Raw genomic sequence first — 18,974 nt, forward strand, 5'->3', positions numbered from 1 at the left:
ATATGTATACCATCAATTAATGTTCCATCTTAAATTTGTAATGTGATATGCAATAAACGATTGAAATTGAAATTGAAATACACGAATTAATATTATTATGGTTGTGTTATTAGTCAGACGTCGTGTTTCATGACGTTTTGATTTACGTACCACATCACCATATATTGATACAACTAGAACCAAAGTTATAACAAATTAATAAAACGCCACCTATGGAAATTTCAAAATATTAGTTGGCACATGTGTGTTTAAAATAGTACCGCTACTAAACGCCAGATGGTGTAGTTAAAAATAATCTCTCAGCATGCCAGTGCCACCTATTGAGGGGTAAGAAAAGCTATAGCACTACGTGAATGGTGGTTCAAAGGTAATTTTCAAAACTAAAAAAAGTAAAAGTACAGTGTTCCTCAATAAAGTACGTTACAAAAGTTTAGCTAATTATATTTCTTCTCCTAAATATCGAAAAAAATATACAATAATTGAGAATGTGACAGTTTGTTATTGCCAAAGTATTTTATTCATCGGGAACCCCTGCCGGGAGCTGGTCACATTCTCGCTGTCTGCTTTTCAGCAAGTATGTAAATGTCATTTTTATACTTATTTTACACAATTTTTACGTTAGTTCCAACGTATATTTAGTTTTTTATGATTGTGCGAAACTAATCGAGTGGAAACCGTCGCGAGTGACCGAAAAATGTGGTCGTGTGGGGGCCATAACCTGTGTGGAGGTGAGGGTGCGTGCATCACGTAACGTCGGGAGTGCCCTGATGGTGTTGCAGACCGCGATGGTTCTGAGTACCGAGTGGGCGCAGGTGGAAGTCGTCGACCTGACCAACGACGGTAACGGCTTGGGATTCAACCTTGTCGGTGGACGCAGTACCGGAGTCGTGATCAAATACGTACTTCCTGGCGGCGTAGCAGACAAGGACGGCAGGTTACAGAGCGGCGACCACGTCCTGCAGGTGGGTTCTGTGAACCTGCGCGGCTTCACGTCAGAACAGGTGGCGTCAGTACTGCGGCAGGCAGGCCCCGCTGTGCGGCTGCTGGTAGCGCGCCCCGCTGATCCCGCGGCTGCCCTACGACCACCTCTCCCCGGCACGGCCCTTGTGCCCACTAAACTTCTAGCAGACCCAGAACTACTTGACAGGCACCTCATTGAAAGCGGCTACGGAGCTGTCTATGACTTATCCCAGTGTTACAATGAAGAATACATCAATGGTCAGAATGGCGATACTGATAACTATGTAGCTGCAGCTGTCAGCATAATCGGTGAAAATCCTCAGCAGATCCCTGACCATCCCATAGTTGCAGAGTCAGTTTCTCCAACTATCACTATTACAGTACCGCTAGAAATACCTGACCGGCCTGAAGTAGAAGTCATTCACGTAGATTTGAATAAAAATGTGTATGGTTTAGGGATCACAGTAGCTGGTTATGTTTGTGAGAAAGAGGAACTCTCTGGGATATTTGTGAAAAGCATTATAGAAGGCAGCAGTGCTGAACAGAGTGGTAAAATTAAGATAAATGATAGAATAATTGAAGTGGATGGGATATCTTTAGCTGAAAAAAGTAATCCGCAAGCTGTTGAGATATTGAGAAACACGGACATTTCTGTCCATTTAGTGTTAGAGAGGTATTTAAGAGGTCCAAAGTTTGAACAGCTGCAGCTTGCGATATTCAATGAGGAACGGCCGTCATCGCCAACTTCGTCAACTACAACCCTTTCCTGGTTCCCAGTGCCTTCCCAAGCTGATAATAGTACTACGGAGATAGAACCTGAGCCTGAGTCTAATACTACCATTGATTCTGGTGTCCTTGAAGTTGGTGATAATGATGTGAATGAACCCACTCAAGAGGAGTTAGACAAGAGACTTGATGAAATTTTGGCTGTTGATGAGGAGGAATTAAAGAAACGGTGGGATAGTGAAGTTGGTCCTGATAAACAGATAATAGTTGCTGAAGTCCGAAAACTAGAAGGCCTTGGCATCAGTCTTGAAGGCACAGTTGATGTTGAAGGTGGACAAGAGTTGAGACCACATCACTATATCAGATCAGTACTTCCAGACGGCCCAGTGGGGCGGCAAGGGACCTTGATTGCTGGAGATGAATTGTTAGAAGCTAACGAGTATAGGTTACATGGACTAACTCACACTGAAGTGGTGACGATTTTGAAGCATCTTCCAAACCGTGTTAGGCTAGTGTGTGCACGCAGCAACAGTGAGAGTGGACCTCGACCTGTTATTAACTTAGCTCCGGACCGGGAAGGTTTTGAGACAAGGAAAATAATATCGGGCAGCTTAAATAACTTGACTACACTTATCAAGGCTCAGTCTGAAACTTCCATCAACACTTCCAGCACTGCAACTCTCACCAATCACTCGGGGCATTCTAGACGATCTCGTTCCCTCGAGTGTGTCTCCGGTCTAGCCATGTGGCAGAGCAAAGAAGATATTGTAGAGTTACTAAAAGTGGATCAGGGTCTGGGTTTCTCCATTCTTGATTATCAAGACCCTGTCGACCCTAGGGGTACTGTGATAGTGGTGCGAAGCTTGGTGCCTGGTGGTGTTGCTGAGAAAAACGGACAGATTGCGCCTGGCGACAGGGTGATGTCCGTTAATGGAATTAGTATAAGAAACGCAACATTAGACCAAGCAGTCCAAGCATTGAAAGGTGCTCCAAGAGGGGTGGTAAAGGTGGGTATAGCCCGGCCTTTGGCACCTCAAGATCCCAACTCCAAATCCAAGAGCACGACAACTCTGAACAAGCCAAGTTAAACCTAACTTGCGTGATGATACCTGTGCTAGTCAAAATTACAAGTCATATCTTTACGCTTACTGTACTGAGCTTAGGGTGAACATATCGAGCGTGACACGGCGTTAGATATGTGTCAAGCCTGAGGTGCTGGCTATAAGCTACTTTTATGTAAAAAAAGAAACAAACTTCTGTCCTACAATAAGGGCCAAGTTCTTTAGCCAACACCAGCTCACAAAATTATCTTTCGAGACAGAGCTCAATGATCTAAGATACAATAATAATTTACGCTTTACTAGTTAGACGATGTAAGTTACTCCTAAGATTTCATCCATTTCGTATTGCACGTCTTAACGCATCCCTCACGATAATGCTTAAATTTAAAACATGGACGCACGGCAGTGTATGGGCCAAGTTAACAAACCTATTAAAATAAATTTTCATTCATAATTTGAAATTGCATTAGTAATGTTCCATTTTTCAATTTTGATAAGTAAGACTATAAGCAGTTGTTTATAAAGAGGTGCAGATGTACCTGTAATGAATGTGGATGTAATGCATAGCAATTGCACAAACTTAAAAGTATTGAAAAATGAAATGTTTACACAAGTATCATAATATACTCCAAAACATTTTAATGTAAAATAAGGTTTTTTTTAGTAAACATAGAGTAACCTATCACAACCTGTAGATATTTACCTAAGGGAGCAATTAACGAATGTAACTTTTACGTATAATAAAAGTAAGATGACTTTTTGTATCTTATAAAGTCATTTATATCAAAAAATTGTTAAAACCGTGGACCTGACTGTGAATTGAGTTCTTGCCATTTTTAAATTCGTTTAGAATTTTTTGTAAAATATTGTGTTTATTTTAAATATATTGTGTGATATCTACTGTAAAAAACAGTCTAAGGAATAATATTCTAAAATAAATTATTGATATCGTCCAAGCACAGTGGAAAGTAATTTTGTACAGCAATCCCTTCGAATCCTTAGATATGTTATACCAGTAGATACGATAGAATAATCAAATTGTAATATTGCTACAAAAATTGCAATTTATTTGTGCTCTCTAGTGAAAAATAGCCATTTTTGGAAGTAACATAATTTTTAGTAGTTTTAAGTGTAATATGTGTTGTGTATATACAGTAAAAAGTGCACTGAATAATTAGATGAGCACATGTGATATGAATGTTATGATTATAAATAAATAAATATTTACTAAATTTTAGTTACTAACAATGGTTGTTGTTTAGATTGTTTTCTTCGCAAGTTTTTCGAAAACGCAAATTTTTCGTAATTACATTGCATTAATTGTGTCTAAAAAACTCATATAAAAATTAAGTGCACACAAACAAGTAGAATTTAACATTAAATACTTCCACTAAAATTGGACCTATAGTAAAGTAAATAAAAAAAAATTAAATAATATGTAGAGTAGAACTTGGCTGTGTGCACTTCAAGTTAGTAAACGATTCTGTCAATTTTAAATTACTTGTATTTAAGACTTAACACTAAACTATCATAATGCTTTTTTGCGCAGAACTCTCAACTGCTAACTGTAATTATAATTTGTAATAACTTAATAACTTCAATTGTACAATTGTACATTTAACTTGTTTGGGTGATAATTCAAATTTTTTTTTAACGAATTCGCTTCAATTAATCCAGTTTCAAGATATGGCAATAACGAATCTAATTCGAAATATAAATATGACTTATTTTTCAATCAAAACATTAAGAGTTTACTTTTGAAAAATAGTATGTGTATGACACAAACTGAAATAGTTGGTTTTATTTACCTATTACACAGTTATATTCAGAATGTGCTAACTTGTATTGTGAATAAGGCACCAAGCTTTCCGTTGATTAAAACAATCACACACTTGATTAAAACATTATTTGACAACCTCAGTGGTCCAACGATTTGAACTGGACCCTGGGGGTCCTGTGCTCGATCCTCGGTAGGACCAATTTAGGAAATGAATTTTATTAAATCAGTCTGGTCTGGGTGTCCTGAGTGGTGCCCCAGAGTAAATTTAAGACCAGACATTTGGCACTTTGTGATTGTTTGGCACATTTTAATATAATTAATTATGTGACTACATTGGACTGGTGTGGAGAATTGAAAAAGAAAAAACAACGCAAAGATTTTTGAACCATCTTCCTGATGAATTAGGCGCTATTGAGATAGGCCACTATTCTAGATAGCCATCGAGTTGTAATCAAAAAACAAAAAATATATAATTACAATTCTCACCCAATCAACATAAATGTATTCTAAAATTGCTTTTACCAGTAATTTGGAAATGAGTAGAAAATCAGGCTGTGGCAATGTAGAGTTAAATCGTAACTAAATTGTAAAATTAGATGGGCAAGTTAGATTCTTAACGTTCACGTTGAAATTGACCAAATATTTGTCATATACGTACTTAACTATAGTCAACATGCGGTGAGTTGTTTTATTATTATTTTTTTGCGAATGCTTAAAAAAAGCATTTTGACCCCGTTTGTTGACAACAGCGGCGTTTACAGTTACGTTAAATGTTGAAATGTGATAGCATGGGTTGCCTTGTTTCGCTAATATGGATCTCAAAAAACCAACTACAGGTGCCTTTCCACCGGCGAGGCGAGACAAGGATTGAAATTTGTGAGCCAAAATTTCAATTCATCTTGCATCTTCGGTGGAAATGGTCTGAATTCACGAGGATGGGCGAAGCGAGAATTAAAATATTAGTTGATGTGATATTAAACCATATTGCTGCCTACATACAGTATTATGCTCTGTAACGGAAACACGATTTCTCGCGAGTGCTCTAATAATATCAATCGCGAGGTTGTGTGGTACCTACGCTCTGAGATTGAAAAAAAAAGATAGCTTCATTTGATTCTTCTTCCGTTAACATATTTAATAATAATAATTTACGGGACATGTTACTTCAGCCGCCTGTTTATCGCTAGACGAACTGAATTGCACTAAGCCTTCACTATCCACAACCACAGCGCGAAGTCGCGGTGGCTCGCGCGACTTATTATTGACAATTGTTCGTGGAAATAGGCCCGGTATAAATATTATTAATAATAAACATTCTCGTCCCGTCTCGCCTCCAAAAAATCATCTTTACAGTGTGATTTCCTAGTGCTTTCTATGTAGTTGCCGCGCACTGCTTCTCCATAAAGAAGTATCAACAACGTACTGACTAAATTCAATGATTTACATTGAACTACTTATATTGAATCAATATATACGACACAAAGAAAATAGTTATATTTTTGCCAGTACTATTTAACATACTGTCCATGAACACAGCAGTGCGTAAAGCCAAGTTCGGTTTCTTGTATTCAGACTTTACGTTGATTTTTTTTTGCAAAAAGAACACCACAACACCACGTCCTTAGTAAAACCGAATCCCAAGTATTAACTAAATATAATTTTATATACAAATAAGAAACTCGCATAGCTTTTTATATTCCATTATCTATGTTCGTTTGCGTACTTATAAGATACAAATAGTTTTGTTTGTAAAAAAAATATTATACAAAATAGAATAAAATTTTCATTGTTTTATGAAATAACTATTTTTATAAAACGCCCTGCTTTTAGTCAAAACGCTCATATTATGCCATTACATGCTTTAAATGATATATTTTTTAGTTAAATGATGTATACTGTAAAAATTAGCTGTGCATAAGTGAGATTTGATTTTCTGTAAGCTTCCGTTCAGACAGACTGAAGTGTTAAACAGGACAAACTGTTATATATTGTGATAGTATTGTACAAAATAATATTAACAAAATATTAAGATGATTATTTGCAACTTTTCTTTGGCCTCCCGAAAGTGTGTTTGGATAAAAGGTTCAATTGTCAACTTGGCGCTGTGTTTTACATTTTTTTTATATCAGTCACTAATTCCAATAACGAATATTATTAACTAAGTTAATCAGCACTAAATTGAAATTATGCCGCGGTAGCTTAGTGGTTTGACCTATCGACTTTCAAGCACAGATCGTGGGTTCAGATGCGGGGAATTTACCGTACGAAATTTAATTTGAAATTTACTGTGAGTTTTTCAGAAAACTTAATGATGAAACTTGCACGTTGAAAAACCTTCACAACCCTCGTAAAACTTGTGATGTTACCAACCCAGTAGCGGACTATGGCCTAAACACTGGCTTGAGAGGTGACCCGTGCTCACCAGTGGGACGTATAAATGGGTTGATCATTAAATTGATTAAAAGGGTAATTTTCATGTTAGTTTCAGGTCAGGTTGATTTTGGTGTCAATTTTTATTATTTAAATGTGACAGAATATTATCATTACGTTTAGTATTCTGATATATCATTTAATATTTCATGATAATAATACTCTAATATTAGATTATAAGAATTTCCACCAAAATAAACCTGACCTGAATTGTATTCTTCTAATTCATCAGCAGCAGTAGAGCTCCTTGTGAAAGAATTCGTCCAGGGAAGTACTGCCACCTTACCTATTTCTGCCGCCAAGCAGTAATGTTAGCATTAGTGCGTTCCGGTTTTGAAGGGTAAGGGTGCTGGTGACAGGCACATGGGACTTGTGAACTTATGTCTCCGGGTGATGGGCGCAGTGGCAGTGCCCCTCTGATCTTTGCGATTTAAAGATCTAAGGGTCGTATTCTAGAACTCTACTCAATGCTCAAGTCAGGATTGCACTGGAAACATAAGCACTGGAAATACGACCCTAATGCCAGGGACTTGAGTATGATTTCGAGTGTTTTAAACCATACTCAAATCCTGACTTGAGCATTGAGTAGAGTTCTAGAATACGACCCTGTGTCACAGTCGTGTAGCTTACCGTTAGGTCACTTGATATTATAAAAAAAATCTATTCTAAGAATTCCAACCTGAAAACTACCCAAAACTATGAATATATTACTTAACTAACGAATACTCGACCTAATTAAACAATGCAATCACGCGAATGAAGCTTTATACTTAATTTTGTCAAGTACCTATTTATGTGATGGTAATTGTTTCGGACGAAGAAAGTACATCCCCAGTACCCACTTACAAGTGAAATGTAAAATTGATTGTGCCTCTTATCCATACATAAAAAGCCTATTTGATTTATTGCCACACTATTCTGAACGTTAGTGAGAGTAATAATAAGGTGTTTAGTTGCGCACTTTAACTTACTCAATAAGACACAGTCACCTTAGCCTAACACTCCGGCATGTAAAGATAAAAGAAATATAAACATAAAATAACTCGTGTTGTTTTTATTTTTTATTATTGACAAATTTATGGGATAACCACGTAAATACTTGTTACACTATGGACATTAGGCTCAGTTTATAATGAATGTGGGTACGTCAATAGAGCATCATACAAACTAGAGACTGTTGATGAAATTCCAGGCACGTGGGACTTGTCAGCTTATGTCCCAGGGTGACAAAGTCAAAGTCAAAGATTATTTATTCCATAGGTAAAATAAATTTACACTTGAAAACGTCACATTTAAGCTACTGCTCGTTCACTACGCTGACCTCCCAGAGAAGAACGAGCAAGAAACTCTAGGGATTGCTGTTTTCAAATAAACTTAAATGCTATGGAATACACTTTAAATCAAATTTGTGTGGATTCTGGAGCCATGTCGCCTTTCCATACATCTTTATCTAACACGTAGTCTTCAATTTTGTAATATGATTTTTCGATCAAAATATTTTTAATGTAGTTTTTAAACTTAGGAAATGATAAACTTAATATATGCTCCGGAATCTTATTGTAAAAACGTATACAGTTCCCCATAAAAGAGTAGTTTACCTTGGTTAAACAAAATCGTGGTACCATGAAATTGGACTTAGCTCTAAGGTTAATATTATGGATATCTTCTTTCTTATTGAAACTATGTATATTTTTACGGGCATATAAAATATTTGACTAAATGTACTGTGATGCCACAGTCATGATACCAGTCTCCTTAAACTTTTCTCTGAGAGAAACCCGAGAGCCTAGACGGTACACAGAACGAATCGCTCGTTTTTGCAATACAAATATGGTTTAAATATCTGCCGCTTTATCCCACATGAGAATCCCGTAGGACTATACAATGGAAGTAACTAAAGTAAACTAGTCTAGCAGTACTAACATCGGTAAGCTCACGTATTCTGCGGACTGCCTATGCAGCGGAGCTTAATCTGCTGGCCAGAGAAGATATGACGTGGTAGTACCCTCAGATCTTTGTGATTTAAAGCAGCTCTGAGTGGCACTGCAACTGCTACGGACAGGCGTGTTGCTTCCAGGCGAATTACTTGTTCATCTCAACACTTTGGTGTCATAATAATCTCTATCGAGTAGGTACTAAAAAACCGACCGCAAAAGTTACATCTATTTGCCAAGTTTGATTGAATTCGGTTACCGGAAAGTGGGCGTAACCGGATTCAACCCCTAGTTTGCCACCCTTTGAGGTGGAATATTTTCTTCAAATTTAAATGGGACCACTGCTGAGGTACCCTGTTTTCAACAAAAAAGAATCATCAAAATCGGTTCACAAATTATAGCGTAACATACATACAAAAAAAAAATACAGTCGATTTGAGGACCTCCTTTTTTGGTTTTAAAATAAATTAAATTAACTAGGAAATGAAACTATGTATTTTTCCGGATTTAAATCGCGTATATTTGTTTTTTTCAAACAAACCGACGTTTCGGGCCCTTTACAGGTCGCATGGTCACGGTTGACTGAGGTGGTACAGTCTTCAACCAGTTATGTCTAATAATGATGCAAACCACCTTATTTTTTCACTATAGTTACAATAGTTATTAATTAAATACCTTATTTTAATTTTACAAAGAAAACATTTCAGTTTACGCTATATTAAGTTTTACAAATTATTTTATTGAATGAATTTTTATTAAGTTCAATTTATCATTAATTATTAATAGAAATTAGAATAAACTAAAACATATTAATTAGTACTGCAGTCTTATGTCTGTTTGGAATTTTTCATTAGAGAAAATACTGGATCCCAAACTGGTGGTACGGAGAAACCATCTTCCCTGTTGAAATTAGGATGTTTTTCAATTTCAATGGCCTCTCGCAGCATCCTGGGTAGATAACGGACTTCTTTTGCAAGCACCTGGGGTTTGTCAAACTTCATTGAATGTATAATGAAAAAACAAATATACGCGATTTAAATCCGGAAAAATAGTTTCATTTCCTATGTGTAACAATCGCGAAAACCTAAGAATTAAATTAACTAATCAATTATTTAGGTATATAATAATACCAAATTTTTATTTAATTCTATGCAAACAAGGTGAGTTACTGTGTATAGTATTTGAGGATTTATAGTGCTTCAAGCCACTCTAATAAAAGTTTGTTTATTTGTGCTGCAGAAATGTGGGTGCCGAATTTTCCTATCACCGTGGTCAGTGCGGTGGTCGCAAGCGCCGGCGCAGTTTGCATATTCAAGTACGTAAATATCACCACATTTACAATATTGTAATTGCAATATTGTAATAATAAGGCTCAATTTATATTGCGGCGGAACGAAATGGAAGTGAATTTTGTTTTGTTGAAGCGAGTTTATGTAACGATATTCTAAAGGGTTTTTCAACAAGAACTTTGTTTTGTTAATCAAAATAAAACAATACATTTAGACTTAGAATAATAACGCATAGAAACCTAGTCCGCACACGCTAAGTGAGGCAGATTGAAGCGCCTACACGAGCGGGCGGGCCTTCAGTGCTCAAGATCAACTTGCAACGCGAACAGCTCCAGAATTTTACCTAAAAATGAGTAAATGTGCGGTAAATGAGTGTAAAAATACGTCAGACAAACATAAAATAGATACTAACATCACATTCCACAAGGAAGTAACGCGTTTCAACTTGTATTTTTATATAAATATTCACTAAAACCGAAAATTAACCTACTACTAAAACTAGCCTACATGAATTTGATTTTTGCCTCACTTGTGACAGTTCGTTTGATATGAAACTATCATTCTATCCGTTATTATTCTAAGCCTAGGAGTATCTGCGCGAAGCACTAGACACACTTCTTTGTTTCAAGTACCGTTTCATTCTACAAATTATGGCAAAAATAGCTGTACTGACCAGATTAGTCAGGGGCTATAATAATCATTTTAATGAAGTAGATCCGTTTATAGATAATGGTATCCGATAAATGTCCACCACGACCACAGTTACAGGTGTCGATTCTTTCATCAAAGTTTTTAATCACTTTTTGACAAAATGGTAGACTCTGTCTTTAATATAAACCCATAAAATTAATCCAGCGGCGTTAAATCACATGACCGAGCTGGCCACTTAACGGCTGCATTTCGTGAAATTATGCGATCGGGAAATTTGATTTGCAATAAATTCATTGTTTCGGTAGCTGTTTCAAAGTTATTAATAATTGACTTGGTATTCTCGCAGAGATATGTACGGCGGGCCAGCGTTCGACCACAGCGTCCGCGCGGATGGCAAGACGGTCATAGTGACAGGGGCTAATACTGGCATAGGCAAAGAAGTGGCTTGGGAGTTTGCCAAGCGAGGTGCTAAGGTGGGCATTCATATAAAAGTTTCCCAAAATTTTTAATGTTGTCACTTAGTGAGCATGCGGAATGTCGCCAAGGATGGGTGGTATTTGTTAAGTCACAAAACAAAACGTTCGGAGAATGCTGTTTTATAAATATTCCCTCGACACTGGTTTTTGCCTACCCCGATGAGAAAAGGGCGTAAACTGTATCCAGTTACGTGCAGTTATTTTTTTTTAATTTTCTCCACAGATATACAATTTATACTTATTTTAAAGACCTTGCCAACCTGGGCATCAGGTTGTTGGCAACGTTCTTTTACATTACCTGTATGTATATCTATTCTAGTTAATTCTTCATTAATTAAGTTACATTAAATACTAGCTAATTTTCTAAAGTAACACTGTCTTTGTAAATAATACTAGGTATTTCGAATCATAATATTTATTTCACTAAAACATTACATCACTTAGGAACAATTTTTTTAATTTCTTTCACTTTTACTAACCTTCGTACTTTCTCTGAGCCAGTCTATTTTATTGTATATTATTATTTATTAACTTCACATTTATTTAATTTCCATTCTCTAACTCTTTACCTGATATTATCTAATCTCCCACGGTTTAAAACAAAAATTTTAGAATTTTTAGACGGAGGTGGCAGTTCCAGATACTTACGACGTTTCTCTATTTCGGCTTTAATGACTCCCGACCACGTGAGATGGTAACGTCCACAAGAAATAGGCTTGATTGCTACAGATCCGGAACACTCCATCCTTATGTCGTTGATATACCACCCATTCGCTCTAACTTTGCTGAATAGTCTACAATCGGCATCTGTGTTTCCTGAAAAGTACAGTTTGGGGCTATTCAAGGCTATAGTGAATTGATATTCAATTATTTTTATGTGAATTTACTCCACTAGTTTGTTATAATTATTAATACAAAGATCGGACAACTAGAAAAAATTCCTTCGATCCGGCCGGATTCGAACGTCTCCTAGCATACCGTGTCAAGCGCTATACCAACTAAGCCACAGAACGAACCAGCGGTCCTCACGAATTCTTATATGTGCTTGCGTCGTATCTTTGTATTTGGTTTTTCAACGACTTTACTTAGCCGTAGCGCCATCTATGTGAAATATTATGATATTTCGTCACCCAGTTAGATACCTTAACAGCTACCAGCCCCGGCTAGAGATGTCGCTATTCATTGTATTTGAATTGATATTCAATTATTTTTATGTGAAATTACTCAGACACGGTATGTTAGAAGACGTCATTCCTTCGATCTTCGAGGATTTTTTTCTGATTGTTCGATCTTTGTATTAATAATTATATCAGGTATTTTTTAGGCAAACGCGTACCATCGTCGCTTAACATAGGTGAAATCGTGGCCAAGCTATTATTGATAAAAAAAAACGGCGATAACAGCCTCCGTGGCCGATCGGTTACCACGCCGGACTGCCACGCAGGGGTTCCAGGTTCGATTCCCGGGCCGGGAGAAATATTTGTATGGCCTACATTTATTTCTCTCGTGAGTTTGGGTGTAATTTGTGATTGTCTATGGGCCGTATTCCAGAACTCTACTCAATGCTCAAGTCAGGACTTGAGCAGACTTGCTTGATTTCACTTGATTTCAAGCACTGGAAATACGACCCTAATGGCAAGGACTTGAGCATGATTTTCAGTGCTCACTGCAATACTCAAGTCCTGACTTGAGTATTGAGTAGAGTTCTGGAATACGACCCTATGTGTGTGTCCATGGCACCCGCGATACAGGGTCTCCCTAATGCGGGGCTATGTTGAGTGTGTGCGTTATTATTATTACTATAGGACACACTTTCTAATACCTGTTGACAGGTATTCATGGCATGTCGTGACTTAGAGAAGTGCGAAGAGGTGCGTCGTGATATCGTCTTAGAGACGAAGAACAAGTTCGTATATTGCCGTCCTTGCGATCTCGCGTCGCTTGCTTCTGTCCGTGACTTTGTTGCCATGTAAGTTTTTTATTAAATATATTTCTTTCATACAAGCTCAGGGGCCTTGAGAGGATCTCGGCGTCTAACGTTAAGGAATAATTGTATGCCCCCATGTACTGGTCTCCTCGTCATAACTACTGCATTTTCATTTTGCAATTTTCGAGATACTCGCATTTGAATTGTTTTTTATTTGAAAAATTATTTATATATAAAGTTGATTACGTTTGGGACTTGTCGCTGAAAAATGTCTTGCCAGACATCGAACCCGTACTAACCGTTTGAATGTCAAGATTATCATCGTATGCTAGCATCTTCCGCAGAATTCTCATGCATGCTCGAGAATGCTAACGTTCGCTATGCTAACAATATCGTTAAAAAATTCGCTTCAGCATGGAATAAAAGCGAATTTTTGTAACGAAATAGTCATCAACCCATTTATACGTCCCACTGCTGGGCACGGGTCTCCTCTCAGGCGAGGACTTAGGCTATATTCCGCCACGCTGTGGAGTTCACACGTTTTCCGCGGACTGTGAATGTTCTTCGACGGGCAGTCACGATGTTCTTCTTCACCGAAAAGCTCATGATACTTAAATTTCACGTGCGAGTCCGGAGTCGACCTCACGCCCTCTGCTTGAGAGGCGAGTTTTTTTATAATATCAAGTGACGGAACGAACAAGTCGTGTGCCTGGTGGAAGTTACACGCCTGTCCATAACAGTTGCAGGGCCACTTAGAGCTTCAAATCGCAAAGACCTGGCACTGCCACTGTGCCTGTCACCCTAAGACATAAGTTGACAAGTCCCATGTGCCTATAATTTCACCGGTAACGGCTCGAAATAGGTAAGGTAGCAGTGCTTCCCCGGACAAACTCTTTCACAAAGGGCTCTACTGCTACTTTAAACTAGGTCAAATCATTATACTATCACAGCTTCTTATAAACTAAATAATACACAGCACAATTAACTTTATACCAATTGTATGACGTACGAAGTAGATACTAGCCAAAAAACTCGTTCAAAACAAAAGAATTCTCTCACAATCTCAGGAATTTCCTCACCTACCGTATCATATCTATGTATAATGTATATTGAGCCTAACAAGTCATTTTCGTTTTCAATGTAATTTTAAATTAACGTAATTCTCAGGTTCAAAAGCGAAGAGCCAAAACTACACGTCCTAGTAAACAACGCGGGCGTAATGGAGCCTCCAGAGCCGCTGACCCGCGACGGCTTCGAGCCCCAGCTTGGTGTGAACCACCTCGGACACTTCCTGCTCACGAACTTGCTCTTGGACACCTTGAAGGTATAGTAGTGAAAGGGTTGTAAACCGCCAATAGGGAGCAATAAAATAGATTACTCGGTCACATAAATTTATTGTATACGATAAAGGTGAAAGAAAGGGATGTAACAAAAGAATGGTATAAAAAAAAACAGGAACAATATTAAAAAACACTCCCTATTTAAATACTATAAATTGTGAGATAGTAAACGTATCCCGAAAGGGCCGTATTTTAGAAATATTACTAGATTTTAGTGGTATTATATAGGCACATGATTTAAAGTGGAAACTTGGAAACGGATCAAAATTAGCGGTGAAGGCGAGGAAGTGCTCGCTTCAGAGAATAAGCAGAGAGTGAAGACGGAACGAAACAAAGTAAGAATGAATAAAAAAATAAAATAAAATGCATTTATTTCGGACTACAATAAGATCCATAAAAAATGTTAGTATTACAGCAAAAACTTAAACGACTATATTAGTACGTAAACTTAAATTAAGACAGGACCAGTGCCTTAGCAGTCCACTGTCCCATCTGTGTGCAACAACTGTGAAGAGTTTGTGGCAGCTGCCGCGCACCCTACGCATTGTCGCGGCGCAGCGCTTGCGCAACGTCGCTTCGAAGCCGTCAACCCTCGCATCCGCGAACATCCCGGACGCACTACAGTGTCGCGGCAGCCGCAACAGAACCCTGAACGCGTCGTTGTACTGTACACGCATTGCATTCAGTGACTCTTGTGTGTACCTGTAAAAAAAGGGATTAAAAAGGAATAAAAAAAAACGATTCAAAATAAGTGGCCAGGAACCAGAGAAAGGTGATAAAGAGGTGGGATGACGATGGAAGAGGTCGCATCGTCACAGTAAAGGGCTTTCCATTAAGGGTATGTAGATTTTTGACAGTTCATAGCGGCCATGTTGTTGAGGCTGCTTTTGTCAAATCTGTTATTTATTTTTCGGACACTAAAGACAAATCATTATGGCAAGTTACAGCGTCGAACAACACGTGCAAATGGTAAAAAATTATTATCATAATGGGTGTTCTATTGTGGCGACGATGCGCGCATTGCGCCCGTTACGGTTACGTGGTCGTCCGTCCCAGCCAAATTCAAGTCGACAAGTTCAGTGAACCATCAACCAACACGCGGTACGTCAACGAAACGCAAGATCTGCCGAAAACAATGCCGTTGTCCGTGAAAGTATTCAGGAGAACCAGAGTAAGTCTTAAGCCATAAGAGAACACTCATTTTGATAATATTTTTTTATCATTTGCACGTGTTGCTCGACGCTATAACTTGCCATGATGATTTCGACTCATCCGAAGAACAGAGTCTGATGTGATTATACAGCGAAAATATGATAAATACATAATCTTGTTATTGAAAATAAGGCCAATCCATAGGTGTTGTCAGAATTTTTATTTCTTATTTCGTTTCGGAAATATAAAATCGAACAACAGTCGATCTGATACCCACAGCGAAGAACAACGAACGAAATGTACAATGTTCTGAGAATAAACAGTCTTACACATACGCCTTTGTTCTACGGATGAGTCGATTTGTCTTTATTGACTGAAAAATAAACAATAGATTTGACAAAAGCAGCGTCAATAACATGGCCGCCTATGGCCGCTATGAACTGCAAAAATCTACCCGCCGTTGATATTATTCTACGTACACAGTAAAATGCTCTTTACACACTTCATCATTTACAAAGAGACTAAAAACTACTAATACATGAAACTTATTATACAATTGATGAATTTGTTAGTGTTCAAACAATAATTGCATAAATAGCAATAACTGTTCACTTTAGAAATGCTTGCATGACATGACAATGTAGGATTACGATCTTTATTATTATTGACATTAGTAATACACTGCTTTGGTTAATGACATATCTATAATTAATTTTTGGACATCATAATTTAATTTAGGACATTCGTTAAGAGTGCTTATTTCTTGTTTTTGTCTTTTTTTTTCTTCAAATATAATGTTTTATTAAATTTTAACGAATGAATTATAAATTAAATTGTATCGACTTGACTTATGAACTTTTTAATTTTATTGTGATTTAAATAGGATAAATATTATTATATGTCAAAAAAGTTCACTGCGGAAACTGTCAGAAGAAGTCACGCCGACAAAAACAATGCTCTAGAATAAAAAGAAAAGGAACCAACCAATCAGATGCCAACCTTGTTTATATTACGTATTCGTTCTTAGGCTTCAGCCCCCAGCAGAGTGGTAATAGTTGCTGCCAGCGCGCACTACCGCGGGAAAATCAACAAGCAAGACCTTAACATGACGCAGACGAAGGACAAAACGTCGGCGTACGCGCAGAGCAAGCTGGCTAACGTGCTTTTCGCGAGAGAGCTAGGAAGGCGGTTACTAGGTGAGTAACGCTATTTCACACGACCGTATCATCATGTTGCAAATTTTAAAAATGTACACATCTTGGGAATCTAGACTGACAATAACAATAAAAATAAATATAACAAGAAAAGGGTGCTTGATCCCCAGGGATCACTAATGAGACGACCAGGTATCCCTAGGGATCAAGCACCCTTTTCTTGTTATATGTAATGCTGTGATCAAACGTGCTGTATAAATGCTTTATCTATCTAAATATTCACAGATTCCAATGTAGCAGTGATAGCGGTCGACCCGGGCCTCACCGACACATCGTTAACGCGTCATATGTCTATGATGAAGAGCGTCACTCGGTTTTTAATCTACCCTATCTTCTGGCCGTTCATGAAGAAACCTAAGACCGGTGCCCAGGTTATTTTGCATGCTGCGTTGCATGACAAAATGGATACATGTGCTGGAGATTATTACGTGTAAGTAACACTATTATTTCACTACCGCTACCGCGGTGGGTAGCGAAAAATTATGCACGGTATCCCACCGGGTATTTATAATTAAGTTCCGCGGCTAGATCCCCAAGTCTGTTAAATTTAAATTATCTCAATTGTACACCGATAATGTCAATGGTAGGGTTTTGTACGTTTGGTGTTCTGCTAAAAATTAATGAGTGCTACTATTCAATATTTAGTAGCAGTAGAGCTCCTTGTGAAAGAGTTTGTCCTGGGTAATTAATATTGCCACTTTACCTATTTCTGCCGCCAAGCGTTACTGTGTTCCGGTTTTGAAGGGTAAGGTGATATTACAGGCACATGGGACTTGTCAACTTATGTCTCAGCGTGGACAGGCGTGTGGCTTACCATCAGGCGCATGACTTGTTCGTCCCGTCACTTGATATTATATAAAAAAAACTGCCATTGCAATTTTTTGGTTTTCTGCTCTTTTGAAGAGTTGAATGGCACGTCGATGACGTAGTCTACTATTTACGTGAAATAAGAAAATACATTTCATTTAGACTCATCCGTAGAACAAAGGCGTATGTGTAAGACTGTTTATTTTCAGAACATTGTTACATTTCGTTCGTTGTTCTTCGCCGTGGGTATCAGATCGACTGTTGTTCGTTTTTATATTTCCGAAACGAAATTAGATATAAAAATTCTGAAAACACCTATCGATTGGCCTTATTTTGAATAACGAGATTATGTATTTAATATATTTTCGCTGTATAGGTAATCACATCAGACTCTGTTCTTCGGATGAGTCGATTTGAAGACAAAATTACTGCTTAAACGACATAAAAATTAAAATATGCATAGTAATATCGATGGTAGATTTAGTAAGGCAACATCGATCGTTTGGATTGAATGAATGAATAATAGTAATCTTTATTGTCTCTTATCAAGGTCCTTTTTTAATATTAAATTTATAAATAGCTAATTTGAATTTTTACTAAGAAAAGAAAAGCCTTGGTAAGAGACTGGAGCCCCTACTAGGTGTTAACCTGTGTGACAGATCTCCAGGCTCCCACCTTCGGATATAATACAATTCCCTTTTACTGTAAGTGCTATTTAACAAAATGAAACTCGCATTTAAGATAACAGACAATATTTTGAAAAGAAAGATACAAATAAAATTGTCAGTAGGCTATTGTACGGACAACGGCACATCAGACTACACATTTTTGTTCGAAAATCACCTCCAGTGTAACGGAACAAGATACGTCAATGTAGCTTGATATACTTGTAATTATAGGTTTGTGTGCGTGTGCGTATGCTTGCGCGTGTGCGTGTGTGTAAAATTACCATGTAAATTACTATGCATATCTTAATATATATCTAAAATGACATTTGCAGGGTTTCATAAAATTTTAAACAGTCATGTAGTTGTTGTTGTTGACAGTTTTATCGATAGATTGTGAAAGAATGTAATATTTTAATTTTTAAGTTTAATCTTATTATTAAGTTTAATATTATTCTAATTTCCATTATTAATTAATAATAATTTCCATATTTTTTACGTATTTTTAAAAGACAGTTCTAAATGTAGCGTACCTAGGTATGTATGAACTTAGAAAAGTTCG

The 18,974-nt window shown here is 37.3% G+C and overlaps 2 protein-coding genes across 2 annotated transcripts; both read left to right on the plus strand.

Moving 5' to 3' along the window:
- Window positions 1-530: 530 nt before the first annotated feature.
- LOC113239934 (retinol dehydrogenase 13-like) lies at window positions 531-17,374 on the plus strand. Its single transcript, XM_026477096.1, has 7 exons — window positions 531-574; window positions 10,131-10,206; window positions 11,178-11,304; window positions 13,140-13,276; window positions 14,402-14,558; window positions 16,754-16,922; window positions 17,166-17,374. The coding sequence occupies exons 2-7, from the start codon at window positions 10,133-10,135 to the stop codon at window positions 17,372-17,374; spliced, it is 873 nt and encodes a 290-aa protein (XP_026332881.1). The 5' UTR covers window positions 531-574; window positions 10,131-10,132.
- Window positions 742-2,922, plus strand: LOC113239933 (patj homolog). Its single transcript, XM_026477095.1, has one exon. The coding sequence runs from the start codon at window positions 768-770 to the stop codon at window positions 2,772-2,774; it is 2,007 nt and encodes a 668-aa protein (XP_026332880.1). The 5' UTR covers window positions 742-767; the 3' UTR covers window positions 2,775-2,922.
- Window positions 17,375-18,974: the final 1,600 nt, after the last annotated feature.

Source organism: Hyposmocoma kahamanoa, unplaced genomic scaffold (genome assembly GCF_003589595.1).
Source record: "Hyposmocoma kahamanoa isolate Upper Pololo Valley unplaced genomic scaffold, ASM358959v1 117, whole genome shotgun sequence".
Lineage (NCBI taxonomy): Eukaryota > Metazoa > Arthropoda > Insecta > Lepidoptera > Cosmopterigidae > Hyposmocoma > Hyposmocoma kahamanoa.

Bases quoted from the DNA above. Each gene is read 5' to 3' on its own strand.
- LOC113239933 (XM_026477095.1), top strand. From the start codon at position 768: ATGGTGTTGCAGACCGCGATGGTTCTGAGTACCGAGTGGGCGCAGGTG.
- LOC113239934 (XM_026477096.1), top strand. From the start codon at position 10,133: ATGTGGGTGCCGAATTTTCCTATCACCGTGGTCAGTGCGGTGGTCGCA. The intron at 11,305-13,139 runs GTGGGCATTCAT...ACCTGTTGACAG, and splicing joins TTGCCAAGCGAGGTGCTAAG to GTATTCATGGCATGTCGTGA. The intron at 13,277-14,401 runs GTAAGTTTTTTA...CGTAATTCTCAG, and splicing joins GTCCGTGACTTTGTTGCCAT to GTTCAAAAGCGAAGAGCCAA.